The sequence below is a fragment of the Melospiza melodia genome, chromosome 15, assembly GCF_035770615.1.
Source record: "Melospiza melodia melodia isolate bMelMel2 chromosome 15, bMelMel2.pri, whole genome shotgun sequence".
In the NCBI taxonomy this organism is placed as follows: domain Eukaryota; kingdom Metazoa; phylum Chordata; class Aves; order Passeriformes; family Passerellidae; genus Melospiza; species Melospiza melodia.
Genome location: NC_086208.1, coordinates 10,543,284 through 10,569,355, shown reverse-complemented (window position 1 = coordinate 10,569,355; position 26,072 = coordinate 10,543,284). Strand labels below are relative to the sequence as shown.

At 35.6% G+C, this 26,072-nt stretch overlaps 1 protein-coding gene across 3 annotated transcripts; it reads right to left on the bottom strand.

Annotated features, from left to right (window-relative positions):
* On the bottom strand, positions 1-25,605 carry FGF7 (fibroblast growth factor 7). 3 transcript variants are annotated; one of them, XM_063169753.1, is made up of 4 exons: positions 25,382-25,605; positions 24,286-24,870; positions 642-745; positions 1-250 (listed from the first exon to the last, which is right to left on the bottom strand). In XM_063169753.1, the coding sequence occupies exons 2-4, from the start codon at positions 24,569-24,571 to the stop codon at positions 56-58; spliced, it is 585 nt and encodes a 194-aa protein (XP_063025823.1). In that variant the 5' UTR covers positions 24,572-24,870; positions 25,382-25,605; the 3' UTR covers positions 1-55. The 3 variants fall into 3 exon arrangements, with proteins under 3 accessions (XP_063025823.1, XP_063025824.1, XP_063025825.1); XM_063169754.1 differs by having other exon boundaries at positions 24,286-24,855; XM_063169755.1 differs by having other exon boundaries at positions 24,286-24,480.
* Positions 25,606-26,072: the final 467 nt, after the last annotated feature.

The following is a 26,072-nucleotide window of genomic DNA, read 5'->3' as shown; positions in this document are numbered from 1 at the left end:
GTCTTCTTAAAATTAATCTTCCTGCTGGAACTAGTTCTTTATAGATCATTTGTGATTAGGATATTGCCAGAGGAAGGAAGTGGGATGCTCTGTGTTCTTTCTTTGTTTTTTTACCTTTCATTGGAACCCCTTTGTGGTTTAGTGTAATAAACATCTCTTTCCCTTTGTGTGTCCATTTTGCAGAAGCATATGTGTTATAATGGTTTTCTTCAATCAGTTCAATGAAGTTGCAGTCCTCATTGCAAACTTTCTGTTGAGAGTAAATAATAAAATATGGTAAGGCAAGAACAAAAGTGTCTTTTAAAATACTTAGATTAGTGAAGATGGGAGAAGAATGGCCATTATAGACCCTGCATATTAGGAATATTTTAATAAATAAATTTGGCCTCTGAAATCCGAGTATTGAAAATTCTAGCTTTGTGTATTCCCCCTTAGTATTCCACATTTTGAAGAAGTATATAAGACCTAATCATTGAATTTATTAAATGGACATAAAAGTCCAATATGGAATGCATGGGATAAGTCCAGAATACATTTTACTTAATTAGGAATCAATAATAAAAAAAAACATACAAATGTTACATCTCAAAATACCTCTAAGATTGTAGGGATGTACACATAAGAGAAGTTTGCATCCATACCTTTCCATAGAGTCGCCCTGACTTGTTCATTGCCAGAAAATATTCACTTTCCACTCCTTTGATTGCCACTATTCCAACTGCCACCGTGCGGATTTCTAGAATACCTGCAAAGGTACACAGCAAGGGCTGTAAATGCTTGGTTGTTCTCCAGTTAACTCAGGTTTCCTTGAACTAGTATTCTGTAGTATTTCCACATTTATTGAATTTATTTTTGGAAAACAGGAAATTTAAGTGCCTTCATGAAAGAAAGGGGTAGACTTTTAAAATTCCCTGTGTGATCATGTCTGCATAGAGCCACTTTAAAATTGTTTGGTGGTAATTTTTAAGTATATACTGAAGTTGTGATGTCAATATAAGTAATTCCTCTATTTTCAGAGAATCAGTGTAGCTTAGAGTTTATCAGGCTCAGAGTTTCATTTGGAATATGTAGTTAGCCATCAAGGTTCACAGAATTTGTGTAAATCCTTTATTTTGAAGTTTTGTGTAGCAGTATCATCCCCTTGAAAGAGTGTAAACCTTAGAACTTGCGAGTGATAGAAAACAGACCACAGTGTCTGAAATAAGATAAAGTATTTGCTTGACCTTTGTGTGCTTTTATGACTGATTGGAGCTGTAAAGATACGTGTATTTGAAAATCATTAAAGGCTGCCCTGAGAGCCTATTTATTCAAAACCAGAAAGCCTTTAGTGTTGTTTTCTATAACCTGATTTATTTTCATCTCACTGATACATATCAGCAATACTTTTCTGTAGTCACTATGATACATTTAAGTTACCTGCAACATAAAAATATTCTTTTGTTAATATTTAAAAAAAAATGAAGGGGGGATTATGCAGGTTATCAAGGAACACCAGGTTGTTTTCAAACTTAAATGTTATTAATGTTTTCTTAAACAGTAGTTTAGAGTTATATATCCGAGTTTGAGTTATTTCTTTCAATATTGAGTCACTGACAGAGCTCTACCATAGCAACTGCACTGTGGCTCCTTCTCCAAAATGGGGTCATTCAAAGGCAGCCAACTTGAGGCAAATTGCAAGAGCTTAGCATGGGGGAGACAAGTGAGGGAGGTGGGAGAGAGGCATGTGTTAGGTTATCACCTGGATGTCCTCTTTAACAAAGCATTTCCTGTTTTTCCCTTTCAAGTTGGCATTGACTTTTCAGAGCCACACGGTAATAGTTTTTTGTTACTTAGGTTTTTAAGAAACGCATTAAAAATCTATGATATTTCTCCTTCCCCATACTTTTTTATCTCCTCTTGCCCTTTGCTTTCCTTCGTGTTGTTTTGCTTTTCTCCTTGATGTTACTGATGTATCAGTTGTAGAACATATGGGTATATTTTTCGCCCTTTTTTCTTTAACAGATCAGTTCCCTCTTATGGTGTGTGCACTGCTGGGCATTCAGCTCAGAGTGTTTATACTTCTGTACTCCCCTATGATGCTAAGCCAGCTTTTTTTTAAGTAAAGCTTTTAGAATTCTTTGACAAGTTCCACTCTTCTGCAGGCCTAGCAATAGTTCTAACAAAGGGTAATTTGTAACCGAAACTTACAAAAATTATAATAACTATCATTTCAATTTCACTTTAGAAAAACCACAGTGAGGTTGAAAAACAGATGAACATCTGCATTTAGCCTAACAGAGAACACAACAGTGGAAGGGATCTCTGGGTCATCAAGTCCAGTGCTCTGCTAGCCTGGGAATTGCATCAGATAATTCTCTTTTCATAAACTTTGCCAATACTGAATTGGAGTTGTTATTTCTTTGCCCCCAGTGTTTCTGCCGAGGGCTGTTCCAGAGTTTGATTTATTTTAATGGCTAGAGACTTTGTAGTAATTTGCAATCTGCATTTCTTCAGTGACAGCTTATATCCATTTGTTCTTTTGCCTCTGCTGGCCATTAATGTAAGGGGAGTTTTTTAAAAAAGTCCATGTTTGAGTTTTCTATTTATACAGAATTTAAAAAAATAAAAGATTCAAAATTACTTTTTAAAACAAATAATGCTAATAGGAATTGAGATTTCCTTGAGTAAGCTGATGTTGGCTGAAGTTAGAGTAGTAAGAAATCTTACTACTTTAAAAAAGGAAATGCCAAAAGGTTTTGTCCAAAGCAATATTATTATTGTTACAATTTCTACATTTTTTTTTAGTTTTTTTCTTTTTGCCTGAAGTAGATTGTGACTAACTTGATGGAGTTACTTTATTTTGGTTTGAGGTACTTGTTTTTCTACTTTATTCACAGTTGAGACATCACTGTCTTTCCTTGTCTTAAATGAGAAGGTCTCTTCTTATGTGCTTCCTTTTGAAGTAAAGGTGTTTAATCCTTTCAACATCTATTCATGAAAAGAAAAAAGTCACTAAACTAAGATGGGAAAGAGAAAATTCTTAGACATAGATTGTTTCATTGAAATACTCTTTTCATACTCTGGTAACTAAAATTACTTTAAAGGCATGCTTAAATTATTAAGATGTTGATGAGGAGAAATTCAGAAGGCCAAGCTTCAAAAAGGTCTTAAATATCCCTGATTTCAAAATTAAAATGTAGACTATGTTCAGTTGCTTTATCTAAAGCATCCCCAGAGAAGTTTGGAAGAAGTTTAAGGAAAGACTTAATATACCACAAAGTAACTGGAAAAGAAATCAGATTAAAGCTAGGAAAAGAAAAAAACAAAACAACCTAGAGATGGGCATCCAAAATTGAAAACAACTGTACTTCCTGTAAAATCAGCATGAAATTCCAAACAATTTTATATGGTTGTACGGTCAGTGTATCAAATATAGCTTGAAATTCCTGTAGTGAATGAAGTTTCCTACAGAGCTGAAATTCCTCTGGTGTATGTGAAAGACACTCAGGAGAGATGGGCTATAGTTTGCCTTCAGAAAAGATGCCTGTGGATGGTGGCAGCAGCCTTTGGAACCACTTGGTACAAATTAAATAACACACAGTTGACATCCAGTAGAAAAAAAAAAGTAAACTAAAATAAACAAAACAATCCTTTAGGCTGACACAACAGTTTCAGTGGGTGAAATATGTATCAGGTTTTGGAGAAAATTTATGTCATTAATGAGGTGAGTTTCCTGGCATTCTGGTCTAGGATGACAGTTCCTCAGTACTTAGAAGCAGACACTTTTATGTGCAGACTTATTCCATAACCGTAGCCTGAATGGCAGGACAGTACCTCAGGCTGGAAATCTGTGCAGAAAAATGGCATTTAGTTATATGATTGCTATAACATTGAGCATTGCCACATGAGGTGATTCTGTCCTGGCAAGTAGTATTTGATAATTTTGTTTTTATCTCCTGATACTGTGTGTTTTCTGATTCAATTCATATTTTCAACTCAGCATCTTCCTTTTATTTGTTAGACTCCTTTTTGCTTTTACAACACACTGACATTGTATTTGTTAAAACAAATTTTTGCTTTTATTGCTACATGATCTGTTTGCAGACTATATTAATTTCCATCAGTGTGCAGGCATAGTTGAATAGGCAGTTTCTTTGTGTTGGCCCATAATATCCTTGGATAAAAGTATCTTATCTATAACAAAGTAGCAAGAGCCTTGTGATTTAGCAAAATCAGGGCATTTCCCTTTAGTCACTTGTCAGCTAAGAGGCTGAAAGAGCAATTGCAGCTCTGGCTCCTGAGAGTGTAAGGAATTCAGTAAATGCTGCCCATGCCTGAAGATCCCACTGGCAGGTGTAACATCTTAGGAGCTTTTGGAAGAGGAGGGGCAGCAGAACCACAGAGGGAGATCTCCTTTCATGTTCTAGGAAACTGCCCCAGTATGCAGGATTGTTCAGGAAGGTTCTGGGAAGCACACTTTGAGTTCAGTCCCCGTTCAGCTGCCTCTGTTTCCAGACATTTCATATGTTGCAGGTATCCCCTCAGTGTCTATCACATGAGGTTTCTGGTCACTGCTCCTCAGTTTGCCTGAGTCAGTGTCTGTAGACATTCATTCAGAGAGACATTTTGGCATCCATTACATTTTTCAGAAAGCTGACAGCAATTTCATGCCAGTACTTTCCTGCCAGGTACATGTGTTGAGGGAGCACATATGATTCGTAAATCACTTTATTTCTTGTGGCTCTCTGTGCAGTTGAAAAAAAGCAGTCTCTTGCTGATTTTTAAGGGTAGGGAGGCTGGCACTGACAGTTTAGCACTTGTGAGGAATGTTTTTGTGAAACACTCTTTCCTCAGCAGAATTGTCTTTAAAAATAAAGTATGTGAAATCTTAAATAGGGACAAAGGGGCAGAAAAGACTTGGATGGAAAATGAGTCAAAACAAAATGTAACTTCTAAATTTCACTAACTTGTGTTTTTCATTAATGGAATTTGGAGCACATATTTATGAATTCAAATGACCTTTGCAAATGATTCAAGGCCAAGGAAAATTATCTTGTCTTTGCTTAGAAGACACTGTTTAATGATAAGTAATGTAATTTGTTCTTTTGTTCTGGCACTTAATAAGTTAATTTTTGTGCCTGTTAAAGCCAGAAAATAAGGTTCATCATGGTCAGTCTTGGAAGACTTTCATGATATTATTGGTACATGTGTGCGTTTGGTAAGCCAGCACAGTAAATAGCTGGTGTATTACACTTAAATGTTTTTCCAGAAGAATCTTATCAGTGAAATGAATACTTTTATTGGATAGTTTTGAAAGTAATTTGTTTCAGGAAATATTTTTCTTTCTTTTTTTTTTTTTAATATAGTGCCTGTATTGTAAAGTATTTGTGCAATTTAAGTTATTTTGAGTCTTAATATTTTTAAATGGATGCATCGTGAAGTTCATTTTTAGGTAAAACAATTTGTGTGCTCTTTCTCTCTCAAATATAAAAACTAACAGTAAAAAATATTAGTGCAAATAAAGGTCTTGATTTAAGATATTTTGTAATATGACTTAATTGTTACCTTTCCCTATTATTAAATTAAAATTGATAGGAAGCAGTATTTGCATTTGTATTGAGTACTTAGCAAGAGAATGAAGAAGTTTCCTAAATGGTACCTTGCAGAACTCCTGTTCATAAGCTTTTGAGTAGAAATAATTGTACAGGTATATGTTAAAATATGTTACAAAGCAGTAGATTTCTCCACACCAGGAATTTTTCATCTGTGGATGTGATTTTAATGAAGAATTAATTAACAGAAAACGAGTTGGTAAATACATTCACTATCACTTTCTTCTGTCTTCTCCTTTTGATACTTGGAATTTGGATTTATGTCATAAACACAGATATGTTGTTATTTACAGCATAGAAGGCTAAAAAAGATCTTCAGAGGCTTTTTGCTGTATCCGTGCATGCATTTGCTGTGCATGTGTAGAGTCTCTGAAGCACTTTAAATATGAATATGGCTGTAAAAATGATCTGAACAGAAATGATGGATCTGTCAAGGATTTTCAGGAGAACAGTTGAAGCTACTGCTTCAGTGAGATGCCAGACATCTGGATATCATGGAGAAATACTCAATACTCCTGGGTTTGTCCTGTGTGTAATTTCCAAGCAGGAACAATTGTAGTTGTCTGAGGAAACATGATTAACGATAGAGAGGTATCCCCTGAGGACTTGCTGCAGCTCAGGGTTCAGCGTCCTCAAGCAGCAGGATTTGCTGACAAGATTTAGTTAGTGTACAGAACGTTTGATTAAGCATAAATAGCTGATGTTAAATTACCCTTTTGCATTTCATTGGGCACAAAAAGGAGGCATACTATATTAAAATTAACTAAGTGCTAAACAGAAGTCCATTAAAGTATTTTTGTCTTCAATTAGATTATCATTTAAAATTTTCTTTGTTTGACATTACCTTATCCATAAATGTCTCCACTGTTTTCCAGTCAGACAAATTAACTTTGTGATAAACCATTGTCCTGTTAATACTCAACATGACAGAGAAGTTAGTTATGGAATATGAGCCACGTCAAGGTTTATGAAAGGAACTGCTAACCTGATAACTCTGTGAAAACAGTATAAAAAAGGCAAGATAAGAACCAAAAATAAGAGGGAAGGTGCAACAGGGAACTAAAATGATTGTTTAGAAATGCTGTTATTTTACTTCCAAGATATATTGTTGCATGTGTACTTGGACTTGTGGGTGTTTACCTTTATTGCAGAAAAGGAAGGGGTAAGCCAAGTTCCACTCTTAAGTCTGCGTTTTTCCAAGTATTTACACATTTTCTTATGCATCATGAAATGTATAATCTGCCCTTCCAACCATGGATGGATACTGTAGTGTGAAGTGAAGAGTGTGGTTTGAGCTATGTTTGGAAATACACCTTCCTTTTTACTTTAAACTTAACACATTTGTTCTGCAGTGGGAAATATTAAAAGCCATAATGCCTATTTTTAGTCATTTTTCAAATAACAATGAATAATAAATATAATAATGAATAAATGTAATGCAGTGCTCATCAGTTTACAACTCTCTGTAAAGTCTACCTCCCCTAATTACTGTAGTGGGAATTTCATTGACCCTATTGCAATTAATAATTGCTAAAGGGAAATACCTTAACATTTTCAGGTATTTTTCCTTACTGTACAACCTGTTTTGCCCCAGTTTTGTATTAACTCTCAGTTAATTTTGCTGAGTTAGGAGATAGTTTTATAAATCAAAAGCTTCATTCTTCATGGAAAATGGTGGCATATTAAGAGTTGGTGTAGAATGTTCTGACTCTAAATCGATGCCTTCTGTGCATGTCTCTGTTGAACATTAGCTATTCAGACCACTCTATTTCCAATATTTCTATTGATTTGATCTTTAGAACCAAAGGGTGTGACATTTTTCACTTAAGTAGATTGCAGTTATGGAGTTTTTCAATTTTTGAGGTGTGAGTTGTGAATAGCAGTACATGGTAACAACTGAATAACATGCTGCCCCAGGCAGTCCTTCTCTTGGGAATGTCTCATTAAACTTATTAGAAGTCTTTACTTCGCTGATCTCCACTGCTTTATATAAATATTTTCTTGATCAGCCTCTTAGACAGCATGTAGTCATTTCTCATTTTTGCAGGAAACTACATTTCCCTCCAATAAAAATTGCCCTGAAGCTAAACATATGGTTATAATGAAGAATAATATTATTTTTTAGAATTAATACTGTCATGTAAAATTCAAGTCTTAATCCTCAGTCTGAAAAACTGATCTCTTATTACAGCATTAATAATTTACTGATATGAAAAATGGAAAAAAAGAGTGGAATGACTGTTTACAAAATGAAATTGTTTCCAAGCAGTAATAAAATTAATGATTTAATACTTTAAAGTTGAACTTGTACAACAAATGCTTTCCCTACAGCTCAGACGAAGGCTATTTCTAGTATTTAAATATTTTGTGCCAATTTTAATAGAATAAATTATGTTTTCAAGCTCTGCAGACTTTCAGAATGTAGACTCAAAATACCAAAAGTAAATGTAAAATGTTGCTTATTAACCTTTCCAAAGCAAAATAAGATATATCCAACTAAAGGGAGAAAACTTCCCAGACTCAGTTTCAGTGTGCACAGCTATTTTGATTATCTGAACTTGGAAAATTCTACATAAGACCAGAGCCTCCTTTTTTTCGAATACTTCCATAATGCAGAAGTCTTTAAATAGATTACTTTGTCTTTTTAAAAAATTGTCGTTACTATGCTATTTTGTGTTTTTATCTTTTGATGAGCTGTGTTTGCTCCTTTCCTGAGTAAGTGATCACAGCTGACCTAAAATTATTCATATCATTTCTGTGGAAGATTTTTTCTTCTGTTTTTCTAAGAAAAAATAGAGTGCCTGTTAACAAGCCTTTTCCATGTACAAGTATTTCATTCTCTGAATTGTGTCTGAGGAACATTAAATCCAGGTGCATTTCCTTTATATCACCTGGATGCACTGGCTGCAGGCAGTTGCAAAATCAGCTTAAATATAATGTGGCAAGGGGTGCTGGATTTATTCAGCTAAACGGGGCAAAAATAAATCCAGCATAGAATCTGCTCTTTTTATATGAAATTTTCCCTGAGCTCAAGGCCTTGCTGTTTTGTTCTGTGTATTGTCTCCAGCTGTTCCTGTGGCAGTTTTTCTGGTTCCTGAAACAGGCTTGACAAGAGGAAGAGCAGAGCCATATTCTGGGGACATACTGAATCTAAGAACTGCCTTCCTGTGTTCTTTGAGGAAAACTTAAAATTATACATTGTTGAGACAAATCACTAAAAGCAAATATTAAATTCCTGTAGATTGATCATAATGAAATTCTGCAATGTGTTATCAGTTAAAATATATAGTACAACACTTTTTAACTGTGAAAATGGTCCCAGAAGTAGCTAATAACAAAAATTATTTAAAACGAGTAAAATTCAGAAAGTGGTTGCAGAATAAAGAAGGTGGCTGCAGTTTTCTAGAGCTTGAAGATATCCTCAGGGGCCTATGGAGTAGAAGCAAAGAGTTTTAATTGGTTTGAAATTTTAGACAGTTTAATTTTGTTTCACGTAGTTAAGAATTCATTTCAGTCATAAACACTGCAATCCTCTTGAAGAGAGACATCTTTTCCCACTCTCTGTAGTTATGTAAAATGTAGGGCAGGCACTACCCAAGTGCATGGATTTTAGTTCCATTTCCATAGATTTTAATTCCATTTCCAGACCAGATCTGCTATTTTGTGCAGGAAGAGCTGAAGTTGGATATCTAAATATATCAATTACAGTCTCTAGAAGAACACGGGCAGGCACTACGTAATTCCTTCCAAGGTAGAAAATGCAAGAAGCTGCTAAGAAAATTGTGCTAACCCCTTGCTGCCTCACAGAGTGGGAATTGATAGAAACCAGCTGGCTCACTCCTGCCTTCAAAACACTACTGGACATATATTTAAATGTATGGCCGCTCAAGTTGTTCTGGTTTACTGCTGACAAATAATTTAGATTTAGTTGGACTTTCAAAATCTGTATAAGACCAGATATTAAATTGTAAACTAATAGAAGGAGAAAATTAAAATTCCCTTAAAATCAAAACCAATCAAATAATCTAATTAAATTCTGATAAATAAATTCGGATTTTGTAGCCGATGTTTCTCCTGTCTTGTTCAGTATATGGATCAAAACTTGTGTCAATTATCCTACCACTGTTGTTTTTTCAAATAGCTTAGGTCATTCCTTGTCTTAATTTTGCCTAAAGTAAATAATTTCCTTCCTTCAGGTAAACACCCTGTTTTTACCAGTCTAAAATTTAAACCTGACTGGAAGCCTGACTTTAGGGAAATCAGTAGAATATTTGCCGTTACACACAGGCAGCACTTTGAAACCTCTCTGTTTACATGACCAGATATTTGTAAATGTGTAATTGTCATCCGCTTGTTATCCTTAGTTTTTAGCTCGCTTTACAATTCTATACCAAAACTGAGGAAAACAGCAGCATCAGCAGCAGCAGAGAAAATTGTTCCTCTGCTACAGGACCAGTTGTTGTTACCAGAGCAAATAGACTGTAGGAGCTCAGCCAAGCTTCTCTTTTATTCTGTATTTATTTATGTGACTTTTTAATCTGCCTCTTAAAATTCAGCTCAATTGACCAGTTGGAAAATCTGGACTTATTTCACTTTTGACTGCAAATGCCAGGATGCAGAATAACCATCTTGAATCTGGTGATAAAAGTATCCATGCACACTCTTACTTTTGTCCATGTGCATAATATCAGGAAGTCAGTGAGAAAACTATTTCAGATAGAATCATTTAAACATATTCTATTTTCTAGAGTCCACAGTCTTTCTGTGCTTTGCTTTATTTGCATTAAATAGGAGTAATGGCCTCATTTTTCAGTGACAGTTAATTGTACTCTGAAAATAGAAATCAGAGCTCTAGTACTCACATTCCAGTGTGTTGTGATAGAACACTATGATGCTATATTAAGAGAAGGAGTTACCAGTCATAGCTAATGTAAAAAAGTAATGGAATAAGTAATAAGTACTGAACAATTAATAGAGCATAGGATTAGCCAAATTATATGATATTTCTTTAAATGTTTTAAATAACTTTACCACATTTTAGTATACTGTTGGTTGTACATAACGCAGTTTCCCATTGCTTTTGTTCTAATTTTATATCCTCATGTATGAATCAGCACAGTTATAGTTGTTTTAATTAAATTATCAGCTTATATTAGCTAAAGATATATAGAGGGAACATAAAAAATGGCAACTATGAAGTTAGAAACCTGCCTTGTTGTCTTACCCAGTGTTCCTTTGCATTATCACCGAGAACCCCAGATGAGGTATTCTCTCAATTAACCAGAGCATGTAAAAAATGGTAGAAATCACTTCACTTTTTGCCTTGCCTTTGCCTTTCCTTTTAACTAAGAAAAGTTTCTTGTGGCCCCGAGCAGCCTGAGGAAGGATGGGAGCTCTCCTGTGCCTGCAAACTGCACAACTTCATTTTCTCGGCTCTGAAAGCACACAGGTACTGCTGTATCACTCTACAGTGACTGTTTGTAATAAAGATACCTGTGACCAGTCTGTAAAAGGATTTAATAACTTAAAGTCAGATCCATTCTGGCATCCATATTGTTATATTGGTGGAATTCCAAATTTCCATCTCTGATGATAATCAACCAACCTGTTTGATAGACAACAGTGCTGTGCATTGGCATAAGTGTAAAGACATACTTTTCTCTTGACCTTGAAACAAATGGCAGATTTCATACCATTCAAGCATTAGAGAACAGCTTCAGTCAGGAGCCTTTGAGAATGTTCCACTTTTCAATTTTTTCTGCTACAGTTTGTTCTTATATGTGGTGGTGTCATGGAAGTTTGATGAGCTCTGCAGAAGTACTACTTCAGCAACCTGTAGCAGAATATGTGGACCCTTTTAAAATCTGGGAAACAGCTGGTCTGTGAGTTGTAGATATTTGAAAATATACATTTCAGTAGTGGGCTTGAACAAGGACCTTGTTCAAGAAGGGAAGAATAAAATGTTCGTTTTAAAGAATCAGAGTAAATTAAGATTTCTTCCATAGTTTTATTAAATTAGATTACTCAGGTAATTGCTGGTGGGGTTTTATTATAGGAATCTGGACTGGGTAGCAGATGCTGCATGTGCAAATAAAGGGTTTGCAGCTCTTTCATTTTTATTTTGTCATGGATTTGCTTTAGGTTTGCATAATTCTGTGATTGGCAGACTCAGTTTGACAGCCTTTTTTGAGTCTGCATTATATTTATGATAATTTCTACTCCTTATGGTACTGTTCTCTCCTAATGTTTGCAACATAAAATAGTGACACCATAACATTGAACTTAGCAGGAATTTTTGAACTGCCTTGAAGAGTGTACAGTTAAAAGAGCACAGGGCTTGGCTGTGCCCATGGTGATATGTTTTAAAATATATAAAGAAAACCTGTTCTTAGTAAAGGATTTGCTATGCTTTTTACTCTGACTGAAACAATTATGGCTATTCTAAGCACTTAAGTGGTGAAGAAACCTTTTCTTTCTTTGCATAAAATATCTGTGACTTCAGTTGTATTGCAGCAAAGAGCTGGGGAAACACTACCCAAGTTTACTGAGATTGTGGGATTTTTTAACCACACAAAATGAAACAAAATAATTATGCTGTTCTTAACTTCGTCTTTTTGTGCCACCTTAATTCCCCCATGAGTATCAACATATTCTTGATTCAAATGTAAATGCAAATGTTCTATGGTGTGAAAAAAATCTCACAAAATGAGATATACTTCTACTATTGAATATATATTCACTATAAATAATGCTGTCAGTTTTTAGTCAGTATAAAAATGTGAATCTGTGATTTTAATATAGGTCAAAAAAACATAGAATAAACTTCTTGTTATATCTTTCATATGTAAATATAAATTTGCACATATATTTGAAAAGTGACATCTAACTATTTTTTGAGTATCCTAAATTGGTATATTCTGATGTACTCTGCTTCTCAGACCATATCTTAAGAAGGATAAATAGTGATAGCGGTGTTACTCCTACATTGATATTGGTAAGATAGAGAAGTCATTCTGACTTGAAAGTCGGGAAGAGATTAATAGTGGAACAGGAATTTCATTTTCCTTTATGCCCAGTATTTATTACCAATGTTATGAAACGGTGTCTTAAAGTAAAAGCACATGGGTTTGGAGAAGCAATAGTTATTATTTGCCATATTTTAAAATAAACTCCTCAGCCATGGATAGGCATCAGTAACTAGACTTTTACTGATTTCAGTAGAGCCAGACTTTTACAAATGGCATGTATTTGTCTCTTTCCTAATATGGGTCTTTCAACTCTTGAGCAAACTTTTCCTAATGAATCACAGGGTTAGATAGCTTTTCCACTAGTCAGTAACTTAACTCCTCCACAGCTGTGCAATATTCTTTACTTTCAACAGCAGCTATTTAGACCATCGGTGATAGTTTTCCATAGTTCATCCCTAAGTCAGTATGAATAGAAAAGCCATATTTTGACTTTTTTTTGGAAAGAGCTAATGCTGTACTTCTTGGCGGTTACTTTCTCATGTTGATTACATCTCTGTGTTGTTGAGAATTTATTTCAATCAAATACAACACACACAGAGAGGGAATTGGTTTTTTTTCACATAGAAATCAAAATTAATGAAACAAATATGGCATGGTCTGACAGAGCTCAAGTCCGACTTTTTTGTGCAATACCACCTGTGATGTAGATTGCAGCACATGTGATTACAAGAGATGATGTATGCAGAATTCTTTAGGAATCCACTAACAGAGGCTAGTTTGGGGTGCAGCTGCCAGATAGCTCTTAAGAGGAAAACAAAGAAAAGAACCATCCTGCTGTGACGGGTCTGGTGTTGGAGAGTGAACTCGGGAAACGAGCACTGTAACAAACAATTCTCCTTGCTAAGCTCAGTTCAGCTGAAAACACCCAGAACTGCATTGTTGAAGTATGAACAAGACAATATAATAAATTGTGATCAAAAATCCTCAATATTTACAGTGCTGTACACAGACAGAAATAGTCTTCATTTTTCTAATTCACCTTAAAAGAGGTGACTACGTTTGGAATCTGGGTAGTCTCTTGGGGAAATAGTTTATACAAAACTACTATTCTATTTTCTCACACATGAATAAGGATACCCTAAACAAAATTATGTCATGGACAGAAAACAGTGAAGAGCAATGTGAAGAGGAAGAAAGGGAAGAAAGATTTTCGTAAGGGCAGTCATGACTTTAATTGAGCCCCCTAGCAGTAGAAAAATGTCTTTATCTATGTATACAAGATTATGACTTAAAAATGTATAGGACAAAGTCATAAAACATGGGTTCAGTTATTTTTGTCTCACACAGTTGAATAACAGTGGCAACTTGCATGTTTTTGTAGATACCACCTAAAGTGATGTAGAAATGTCAGCACCATATATATGTGATGTGGGGTTTAGGCTTAAGTATTGCCCTTTTTTAAAGTAGTTTGAAGTGTCCCTTGAGTATTTGTCAGCCCTTTTAGAGAACTGTCTCTGGGTTGTCTACAGATCCTATGTGAAAAGGACAGCATACAGATACCTACCTGTGTTTATGGAATTTTTGTTATCTAAGAAGAAAATGTCTTGTTTTGACAAACATAGAAATGTATTCTATTTTAAATGTTGAACGGTTCTGAATAAGTCTCCAATAATTTCTTACTATAATTATGATATATCTTTTATCACTAGATAATTTTCTGCTGAGATGATATAGCCATTGTTGCCCATTTGCTTCTCTTAAATAATCTCCCTGGATCAGAGTTAGGCTGTTCATCACTGAACTAAATTAATGGGGTTTGCCTTGCATGTTGTAAGTAATTTGAAAATTCTCCTTTTGGTCTAATGGTAGCTTTATGGTTTTGGTATAGACTAGTTTTGCTTCCAGCGTTCCTTCTGGATGAAAGTGCCATTTCAGAAGTTTTCATCAGAATGTCTCCTAGAAGAATATGACTAAATTAGAGGAATTCAAATTCAAAACACTGTATTACTTAGCTAAAAATTCAACAGAGCATGATTTCTGTGAAATATGTGGTAATAGTTTCCTAGAAAGATGTGGTAATTTCTTTTTCTTTAGTTTTGTTCCATGATAGTTCTTTTCAGTAATATAGACTGAATTTCCCAAGTCACATAAGGGTGGAATCAAAAATGGAAGCATGCTAAGTAATTTTAGTTTGATATTTGGTAAAGGAGGCTGAGTGCCAGTTTGCTAATATAAACATTCTGATTGAAGTTGGTGTATAATAATCTAAAAGCTTGGTTTTATTAATAGCTGTGCTATTTTCATTACTCAATTTAGAAGGCATTTAAAGGGACAAGTATAAGTGGCCTAGGACTCTTGCCATTTACTCTATCATTTGAGCAGACTCTCCTAAGGCTACTCTCAAAGTTGATGTAACCTTTGATTTCCTTTGAGTTAATAAATATCTTCTACAAAGTCCAACACAAATTCACCCAAATATGTGGCTGTTGCACTGTTAGTAAGGTAGAACAACATGCCAGACTGTCTTTCACAACTTCAAAAAGGGAGCTTTTCTGGTTGCTGAAGCAGATGCTCAGAGAAAATGCTCAGCCCTGTGAAGCAGTGTCAGTACTGATGGGGTGGTTGGATGCAAAACAGAGCAAGAGACTCAAGGCACCTGTGTACCTGATTACATGCTAATGAGAGGAAGGAGGGCAGAGCCAGGCCCTCGTGGCTGGCCAGCAGTCAGGAGAGGACTCCTTACAGGGAAGAGGCTCTCCATCCATTTCCTACTGGGGTTTTTGCCACAGTTCCTATCTCGTCCCTTATCTGGTGTGGTAGGTGGTATTTTGTTTCCTGAGTAGATGAATTGTCTTTTTGGAATCATAATTTGGGCATAAGTTAGTTTCTTTTTTTTCTGACTAGTTTGCAGTCATTTAGAGTGCTCTAAAGAACTTGCTTGCCCTGGGAATTATGTACCTTTTAATTTGGTTTTGGTTTTCAGTCTTTGTTGGAAATACTGAGTGGAATCTCCGTGCTCAGTAAAAGACGTAAGAAGTTTGGTTAGAAGAGTGGATTTTATTTAAATAGGAAGAATGGCTTTTTTTCACTTGCTAGTTTGAAAGTACTTGTATATAATTTTGCTTTTGATTAGTAACAATGTTTGCAGGCAGAGTGCTGTGTGAGTTCTGTCACATTTGTAGTTCAGATGTGGTCAGACATGTACATGGCAGAGAATTCTTTTTGTGCTATGTTCTAGTGTGGTATTGCTGAGGTGATGCTGAACTAATGCAGGCACTCCTGCTGTGTGTGGAATTCAGTTGGGATGAATCTCACTGGACACAGGGATTTGTCCCTGTCCTTATGTAAAGGTACTATTACAATTTTTTTGCTGTAGCATTGGGAAGTGACATGACTGTGATGACTTCAGGACTTTTCAGGTGCAGTTTTCCCACAAGCAAACATCAAGGGCTGCTGCTGAGGGAGATCTTGTACTGGCGTTTCCCACAGCATAAATCTCCCTTGTTGTAAGGCAGCTCTATCAAGCAAGTTCCATTATTTGAATCACTCTGTGCTGGATTTACATAGCTAGTTCCCTAAATCCTTGTAAAGTGTCACCAATAAGCACTGAAAAACAGCTTGGATTTCTGTGTATCATCTTGCACATTATGCACAGTCCCCAAGCTGCCTGGGCTATTCCAAAGGAAATAAATTAGCTTGGTGGAGTTAAAGTTGCTTTTGAAAGCTGGTGAAAGTTGCAGTTTCCTACTGTGTTAGTACTGACTGCACTCTCCAGGATTCAGTTACCCTTTCTGGTTTAGTTCAGAGTTTCTGTCAGGGAGTACAGCTCTTGTTTTCTCAAGGACCTACACAAACACTGGATGGAATCACTCCTCTGTTTACTGCCTTTTTCCCTTGACTAGGCCAGCATTCTCTCCCAAATGCATCTGCTTAGTGACTAGCTAGAGGGCCTGAACATTGGCACCCTTAGAGTCCATGTAGACCACTCAAAGGACAAGTCTATCATCACCATATAATGTTGTGAATGTGTTATACAAGAAGCCAGCAAACTCTTGCAGTGAGCATTTCCACACACCTGGCATGTAAAACTCCACGTTTGCCACTGCATTCCAGCTGTGCACACAAACTGCCACTGAACAATGGCACCAGTTCACCTGAGCAGCTCAGGGACTGCAGCACAGATTCACGTACAACCTTTTCCTAATTTGATGTTGATTGTGGTTATTTTTTCCCTCTAATATTTTTTCAGCTCTAGATAATATAATAATTTAAAAGAATTTCTGTGTTTTAACAGTCATAAAGTTATCTATTTTTTCTTTTTTTTTTTCTGTAAACATTTACTTCTGATTGAAGTGTCAAACCCCATGTGGCGTTTAACAGTCATAATAAAACATAAAATCAGCAAGGTTATTAGGGAAAATATGCTTCTTTTTGGGGGCTGTTTTTTTTGCTTTGAAATACAATACCTTCTTGTTCGACAAATATTAAAAATGCAAGGTATCAAAATAGCCAAGGACAAGTCTGATCACCTTCGTTTTATAGTCTATAGCACCTCCCAGTGTCTGCTGACACATTTAAGAGGGAGCAAGCCAGCTTACCAAAAATGGAAGTACTGATGCTAAGAAACACCTTAAAAAGAAAAATCCTCCAGGTTATGGAGGTATTCAAAACATGTCATTATTGAAGAGATGGACATGAGTGGTGTGTGTTGGTCCCTGTTGAAGTCACTGTGTTTATCAATGCCATGGAATGGTGATGTTTGTTGTTTTCATTTCTAGTTTTGAGTTGATCTATCCATTCTGCCTGGGCTTAATTTTGAAAAACTGGATGCAGAAGGAAGATTTCAGTGTTTTGAATAGAGTATCTAGACCCTTTAATAATTTCATCCTGGTTTTGTTCTTTGTTTTAAAAACTAAATAATAGTCAAAAGAGCCTATTGATTGCATTGGTATTTTTATTGCTTCTTTGGTGTCTTTTCATGAATTTGTGGGCCACATCTTGAATATCCACTTCTAACTTTTCAACGCCAATTGTTACAAAGAATTTTTCCATTTGAATAAATGATGTCATGTGTTATGAAAGTTTTAAAGTGTGACAATTCAGTGCTATGATTGTTAATCTCTATTATGTTACTGCCATAAAAATTTTCACTATGAACGTTTTATTAATAACGTTTCTAAATTGCATACACCAGAAGGCTAACTTGATCTTTCTTTCCTATCCAGATTTAAACATAATGTCAAAGGTCAAACAAGACAATTGAAATACTGTTGCCAAATATAGTCATAGACAGTCAATTATGCAACAAAAGCAGTATGCCACCCATGAAGAGTAACAGCCTACATTTGCCTAAACTTTGTTTTGATGAGAAATGTGTTCCAAAATATACTGCTAGTTGATAGAACTTGTAATGTGGAACAGTGTAATCATATGGTTTAGGATGTCTTGGTCTTCCTGAGCTTTAAGGAAGACAGGGAGGAAAGCCAACTCTGTTGTGTATTCCAGGATCCTAGAAGTCTGAAACAATCACTTTCAGATACTCAAACAATACAGAAAGCAGGAAGCTGTGAAGGGGAATATCTGGATTTGGGCTTTGTTTTGCAAAACTGACTGTATAAGGAATTAAATTTTATACCAAATTCTATTTGCCTGTAGGGAAATTGCTTCTTTAAGATTCATCTGAGCTCTGTGTTTTTGTCTGGCTACTGACTTCAGGACTTCTAGTTCATTCTCAATTAGTCAATTAATGTTTTATTATCAAATTATTTAATGTTGAAAATAGTAACACACAATTCTTTTGTGGTTTGAAAGTTTTTTGCTAATACTTTTTAAAGCTCTTTATGAAGAGGTGAATAATTCTTTCTCATAGAGGCACAGAGAGTTTGAAGAGTTTTCCCAAAGTCTGTAAGCAAATTGCTTAGAAGTTTGGATTAGCCTCAAGTCTCTTGAGTCTCAGGTCAGGGCCACTTCAGCACATTTTCTTCAGGATGGAGCAATAACATATTTAATGATACAACACTGAAATTTTTGAAGATTTAGAAATTGTAAACAATGTGGGGGGGAAAGCTGTGGGGGAAAAGGAGCTACAATTTATCTTTATATGTATCCTGTGACTGCTTCTGTAGTTTGCTGCTAAATTTGATTGATAGTTCTATAAAAGTGCACTATTTCTCATTTCTGATAAATTTCAGTATTGAGAGATACAGAAAAACTGCCAAGCCACAGCTGAACTACGAGGGTGTATCAAGGTCGGAGGAATCTGTAAGGGCAGTGTGTACACACTCAGATTTTTTCACTGCTCAGACCGATGGTAGCTCTGTTTTGAAGCTGCCCCAGGCAGGCATAGCCCTGTTGGTGTATGTTAACTTGTGGAGCTGCTGCCTGGGCCTCAGGCCAGAGGTTTGAGTTTTCCCCCACAGAGCTTGTGCAATCATTTTTGTTCATGAGAGTGAGAAGAAAGTGAGTGCAAACTGCTACCGTCTGGCTTTACACATATTTTTCAGCTGGCAAATGCCTAAGAATAGACAAGGTGATGAAGATTCAGGAGGTAAATTCAGAAGTTGTAAACAGTTTTAATTGTGTTCTGTGGCACCCCCTCTTAGACTATGCCAGTTGAGCAGGGATCTGGATGTTGATAGGTGAGACTGAAGAATCGTGCTGCAATCCTTCAAGGCTTCACACCTTGCTTTCTTCTCACTTCCCCGAAGGCTACACTCACCAAAACACTCTATAGAAGCTGTAAAACAGGTATAACTCAGCTGCTTCTGTTATCTGCATCTTTGCTAAAACCCATCTTCATCAGCAGTTGAGGGTGAAAACCTGGGATTTGTCATAAGGCCTAGACTGAGGGATAGGCATAGATCTCTCTGTGGCTACTTGAGGGTACCCCCAGTGCCAGACAAAGAACTGGGGAGGCAGCAGGGGAATCTGGTATATTAGGTTTGGTTAGTTACTGTGAGAGAGAAAGTTTTCTTTGGTGCTGTGGGTTAGGTTTTAGAGGATATGTATCTATTTCCATTTGAATTAAATCTTTCTGTTATAATTGGAAAGATTAGCAGAGTACTAATGTGAAGCAAAACCACTTCCATGTTAGTGAAGGTTTGAGTTCTCCTGGCACCAAAGTGTTGGTTGAACCACAACTTCTTGAAAAACCAAGAATGCAGCTGCAGAGACAGACTTTCTGTTTGTCTGGAGCACACATAACCCTTAACTGCATCTAGTCCATCAATACCTGTCTTGAAATACCTGATTTTCAGGAGCTGAATCTTCTTGGCTCATCTATGTAATATGTATTTAAGCAACAGCAATAAAATTTATACAGTAACACAGCATACTTATATTTGTTTTATGCTAAGAAGCTTATATAAAATACTAGTAATTCTGATTTCTAAGCAAGTTAGACTATTTAACCACTAAGATGTGTATAAAGTGTATTTTGTCATCAGTTAGGGTTTACATTTGAGCGAAACTGAGTTGAAGTTCATTTAATATTGCCAAAAACTTTGACTTGTTGGATTCTGGTCAAAATAGAAGTAGTTTTCCAAGATAAAATTGTAATCAAGATTTCAGCCATTTTATGTCAAGATTTCACTAGAATACTTTCTCTACTTTTTCTTTGGTTGGCTTTACCCACTGAAAAAGAAGAGGAAATAGGCGCTTTCTGGGTTTAGAGCACACATGGAATATGATAGGATCAGACATGTTAGGATTCAGGTTCCGGGAAGGCTTTCCTAGTAACTAAGAGACCCTTTGAAGTCTTTAAAATGAGATTCCAAAGGCAACAGAGCATGGAAAGTCCTAAAGCATCATCCAGTCATAGTTAAAAATCCTCTTGGAGAGAGTCAAAACAAACTCTGATTTTTGCTGCCTTTTTTCTGAACAAAATTAACTAAATCTGGCAAAATTCTGAAATGCAAACTGAAATGAAGGCAGGAGTAAACAGTGATAAGGAGTGATTAATTTTTCTATCAAGATTAAGAGTTAGCAAATCACCTTGTTATCTCCAAGATTTGTTCAGTCAATCTCACGTTTTACAATCATGAATTTAAAAAGTGCTTTTTGTGTACACACTGAGATTCTTTTCCTTGAACAAGATGCAGAATTTATTTTTTGTTAAAAAAGTTAAGGCTTTGGCAAGTTATAGTAAGTTTTTGTAAAAGAGAATTTTTTTTATGAATAATGACAGATTTTTCTGGGTGACCTAACCTCTTGGTTAGGTCTTGGCTGCTGCCTAATTCTTGCTTTAGTTTTTCAGTGGGTGACTCTCAGCTCTCCCTCTGCCATTTAGTTTTCAGATTGAAAGCAAAGCTGTCAGGTGCAAATTGATTTCCCCTACTTAGTGGAGATCACTGTCCTCTGATTTGATTAGTTCACTCTTGAGTTATCACCTTTATGTCCACCAGAAGGCTCTACTGCTTTCTGAAATGTGCACAGAACCATGTTCTTTGGGTACCTAACAAGGTCAGCACTGTTGTAAACAGGATTTGGCAATTTTCTTGCACTGAGCCAGCACACATGTATTTCTGTAACTAAGCAATTAAATTCTAATGTTTTTAAGAAATCAAAATTTGATAAAAACAGATTATTTACAATTGGCGAGTGAAGATTTGGTTCAGGATTTAGTTCTGATGTGAAATTTGAATCCACACACATTTAATACAGTGGCTGTTAACTGAAAACCTTAGAAATTTTAACACTTTCACTATTTATGCTGTTACTTTCATAGTATGTGTATACATATTTATTCTGTAATTAGAGAAGTTTGAAATACAAAGACCTTAATTCCTCACCATCTTGGTGTTCTTATAGTCCCAACTGGTAAGAGAACCTTTATTAACTTTGGCACTTGCCAAAGTTGTGATGAAGTTATCCTTCCACAGACATTTCTCGGTGTGAAGATTGTTCTTCACAATATTCATGCTTCCCGCCTCATGGGCTGAAAAGAAGTAGCTCACTTGATCTACAAAACTGTCAGGACAGCTTCCTTCATGAAGCTGAGTTATGATAGGTAAAAATATGATTTTGTTCTTATTTAATTTTAGTAACACAAATTAGCAAATTCAAAAGGGACAAGATTTCCTTTTATTATGTAAGTGGGAAATTGGGACAAAATGAGAAGAAACTTCTTGGAGCAACACTTTTCATGTCCACTGATTAGTTTGACTGCAGCAGTTCTGACATTCCATCCTAACAGGTTTGATTTACCTTTTACTAACTTTCAGAAATCATGAAACAAGAATGTTTCAAGAGACAGAAATACATCCTTTTCATTTGTATGGTTTTAAAATTACGCTTTTATCCAGAGAACCTCGATAAAAATAGCTGGTTTAAAGTTTTAATGTTAATTTTTTTTCCTTAGGGAAGGAAAAACTACTAGTATGCCTTAGAGAAGGTGTACTAGTCTAGGTGGGCATTATTTTTTCTGGGTTTTTGTTTGTTTTGCTTTTTGCCCCCTCATATAATATAATTTTCTTTATGATTATTGATTTTAGTAGAGAGCCAGAGGCACAATCTTCAGGAAGGCTTTTACATCTTTTGTTGAACCAAGGGTATGACAAAAAGTGTTCCCATAATACTGCTACAGTACTAATTTCTGTAGTTTCTCACAAAATCCAGATCCTATGTTCACATTTTTCTAGTCCTCTTTGTCTATATTTGCCTATCTACTTTGGCAACAAAAGCATTTGGGTATTATTCCTTAAGATACAATAAATAAATTAGAGTATTAAAGTTGAGAGGGTGGGAACTTCCTACATACTTCTGCCAGTTTAAAGATAGTTAATCACAGTGCTCATCAGTTACCAGATAATCGTTACAATTCCATTTGGTTTTTCTCATCATACTCATTGCATTTTCCAGAAAAAGGATTAAGGTTTTTTTCCACTACAATGTAAACATGAGGGTTTAGTGACTCAAGTTTGCCTTTCTATAATTTGTAATAGTTAGTTACCATTACTAAATTATCATGAGGTGTTCAGGAAACTGCAAGAGATTGCATCATTGACACAAGAGGATGTGCTGTTCTCTAATGGGCTCACTACAGAATGTTTAAAGGTGTCATTAATGTGCTTAAGCAGAATGGGATAATTCAGAGAACTGAGAACCTCTGCTTGAATTTGAAATAATGCTAAATTGCTAACAAAGTTTTACTTAAGCATCATGGAACTAAAAAAGCAACTCTGTATAATAAATTACTTAGCTCTAGATGCTGTCATAATGTGTTTGTAAATAATAACAGAAAAAAATTGGGTACTGTGAATATTCACCTCTCTTCATTAATTTAGAAGAATCAGTTTCAACAATCAGTAACATTTTTTCCAGTGATTTTTAATGGGAACAACATTTCACTTCAAAACTAGTCCTATGGATCTCTATTGTAGCAATGCCCTCCTGAAACTCCAAGGGAGTCTTCTTGAACATGGACCAAATAATTTAGTTGGCTGCTGGCCATGTGTTGTCTTTCAGAGGAATATGGTTATTCACTATGTAATAGCGTAGAAAGAAAGGGGACATATGGAAACAAATTTTAAAAGAAACAGTAACATTAGTCAATGCAGTTTTAGCCACACAAGTTGCCAAGCATTAATGTAGTCATGAAGCAGAGGAATAAATGCTGAAGCCCACTGGCCAGGCGTGTAGCACGCCAGAGTGCTGCTCTGCTAGAACACAGGCACTCAGCTTCAGCTGAAGCCTGAGACACACTAACAGTTCTTGAAGTTTGATTTATGGATTTCTTTTGCTGCTGCTATTATAAAAAGCACACTATTATATACAACAAATTAAATCATTTTTAAGCAGCATTCTTGGAAATATATTTGTCCTTTTATTTGTCTCTAAACACTAGACCAGCATGTCCCTGGCCCCTTTTTGTTATAATTTTGTTTTGAAATGTGTGGTATAGTCCTATGTATTTTCCCATTGCATCTTAATAAAGTAATGCCTTTTCAAGTAGATGTCGTTTTTCTCTAAATAAACAATACATTTGTAACAACACAAAAGACAAAGTGGAAAAATAGTAACTGGAAAATTTGATGTCTTCAAATATTAATCAAAGATTATATAGGTATTTCTGTGGAAAATACATATTAGTACAACAATTCCTTTTCCAGATCAGAATTTGTACTTGGTAGAGCTTCATAAAATATTGTATGTCCATTCTCTCTAGATGAGTCATAGTTTTGGAAGAAAGGGGGGAGAATATTTTTTCAGCATTATGATCATTGTAATAATGAACTGCAGAAACTATAATAGATTTTGTTCCTGGCTTGGCAAACTATCTAAAAGATTTTGCAAGAGAGTTTACATAATTCTTTCCATTTAACTTTCTAGTATTTCTATGTTTTAATTGTTAACTCAAACACACCAAACTTTTAGGTAGTTTGTGCTCTATATAAATGTGGTTTAATGTTTCAGGAGTATTTTATGAGGAGAGCTGATGGCTATACATTTTCATACATACAACCATGTTCACTTGTTAAAATAGGCTCTCTGTTTGCTAATAGTTCCCAGCTGTAACTAATACATTAACAGATCTACAATGCAGTATTTAAAATGACGCATTTCAAAATCAATAGCAAATGTCCTGCTGTACGATTAATTGGAAAACTTGTTTTACACAATGGTCAGTACATGATAAAAAACTCTTTAGGAATTATGGTAAATCAAGGAATAGGAAACAATGATGTGTAAATTTCTAAAAACTTAGGAAAAGCAAAAATAGTACTTACTGTAGTTGTTGTTTGCTTCTCTTGTCCCTTTCACTTTGCCTCGTTTATCAATCCTCATATACCACTGAGTTCGACAGAAAAGTCTTCTCACTCTTACATCCCCCCCTTCCATATAATCATAGCTTCTGGTATGTCGCTCAGGGCTGGAACAGTTCACATTTGTAGCCATTTGCTCTGGAGTCATGTCATTGCAAGCTAAAGATATAGTGCCCATTAGAAAGATAATGTAAAAGTATGATCTGTAGAGCAAAATTGGCAGGATCCATGTCAGTATCCATTTGTGCATTATAGTGCAGTGTTCTGGGTGTTCATGAACAACATAATGAAAATTAAATCTCAAGTAGACTGTTGCTCTTAGGTCACCGACCTGCCTTCTGTCTTTACGAGTTACAGATTCATTTAAGTGAGATTGCTCCCTCTTCTAGAATTCTGATCGTTATTCCTTAATAGTTAATGGCGAAATAGAAGAGCTTCTTAAATATCTCTTCAGTCAGAATATCCTTTAAAGACACAAGTTATAAAAACCTTTGTTGTTGGGACCTTCTTTACTACTTGAATTTGCTGCTTGCACTGAAAGTAAAAGATCTGTGAGAAAAGGTGCATGTGTAAGTCTTTATGCTCAATTGTTACAAACGTGCAAGGATACATTATGCTAATGAAAATTACTACACAGAAATACATGACATGCCGAGCAGATTTTTAAAAACATGCTAATGTATGTACAATAGATATCTCTCATACAACTTTTTACATAACCAGACATTTACACTGATTGTAAACACAGTTCTCTCTTCAGTTTTAAGTCCTTCCAAAAATCTCCTATTGATTCATTTCAATTCTCATGCATAATAAAATTCTCCTGATTACTTCATACCTATATTTTTACTGTTAGCACAACCTATCATACAACTTTTCTCTAGTTCACGTTTCAAAACAGACCTCATGGCTTTAGCCCTGTGTTTTTATTCTACCCTTTTCAGATTATTAGTAAAATAGTTTTCTTAATTCTTTTCTTAGCATCTAGCATATAGAAATAAAAACAAGTTATTAGCTGTTAGAAACTGTTGAATAATCTTATAAAGGACAGATAACTTACTTGTTCCTGTTGATAAGAGCTGGATACCCAAGTACTCCATTTCTGTTGTCTCCTTTTTGCAACATGAGACACTCTACTGTAGCTGCAAACTTTCTCAGCTCAGAAAGACTCCACCAGAATTATAATCGTTTCCATAAATCAACAGGCTGGAGAGATGGTGTGTATGTGCTTATGCGTGCGCGTGCATGTGTGTGTTGAGCCTGTTCAGTCCTTTTCGATAAATACCTTTGCTGACCTCACTTGGAAGCAATTAGAATTTAACCAGTCAGCTGTCAGTTGAATGCACGAACAAAAGTAAAAGGAGACTTGCATTGTATCGTGTCCAATGGTCATCAGAGGGAGCTATGTACATAGTTTATGGTTTAAATCTCCAAGAATCTTCTTTCTAAAAATGTATATTTTGTGCTGCGTGGAGAGAATTGCTTCACATGCTAGTTAGTGTTTCTGTGCTCTGGTTTAGGTCAGTATTCTTCTGTCCTTAAAAAATTCCTCCTCTTCTCTTTTGTACTCACATGCTTATCTCAGTTGCTTTCAAATCTCTTCTGCAGTTTGGTGGATTCATAGTCTGCTTAGTGCCTTTCTGAAGGATATATGAAATGTGGGTCTGTTACATACTGTGGAGAAGGGTGTGCTGTAGCCCTTAGAGATCATGAGGTATATTTTTATACCATGAATTTGAAAAGAGAGACCA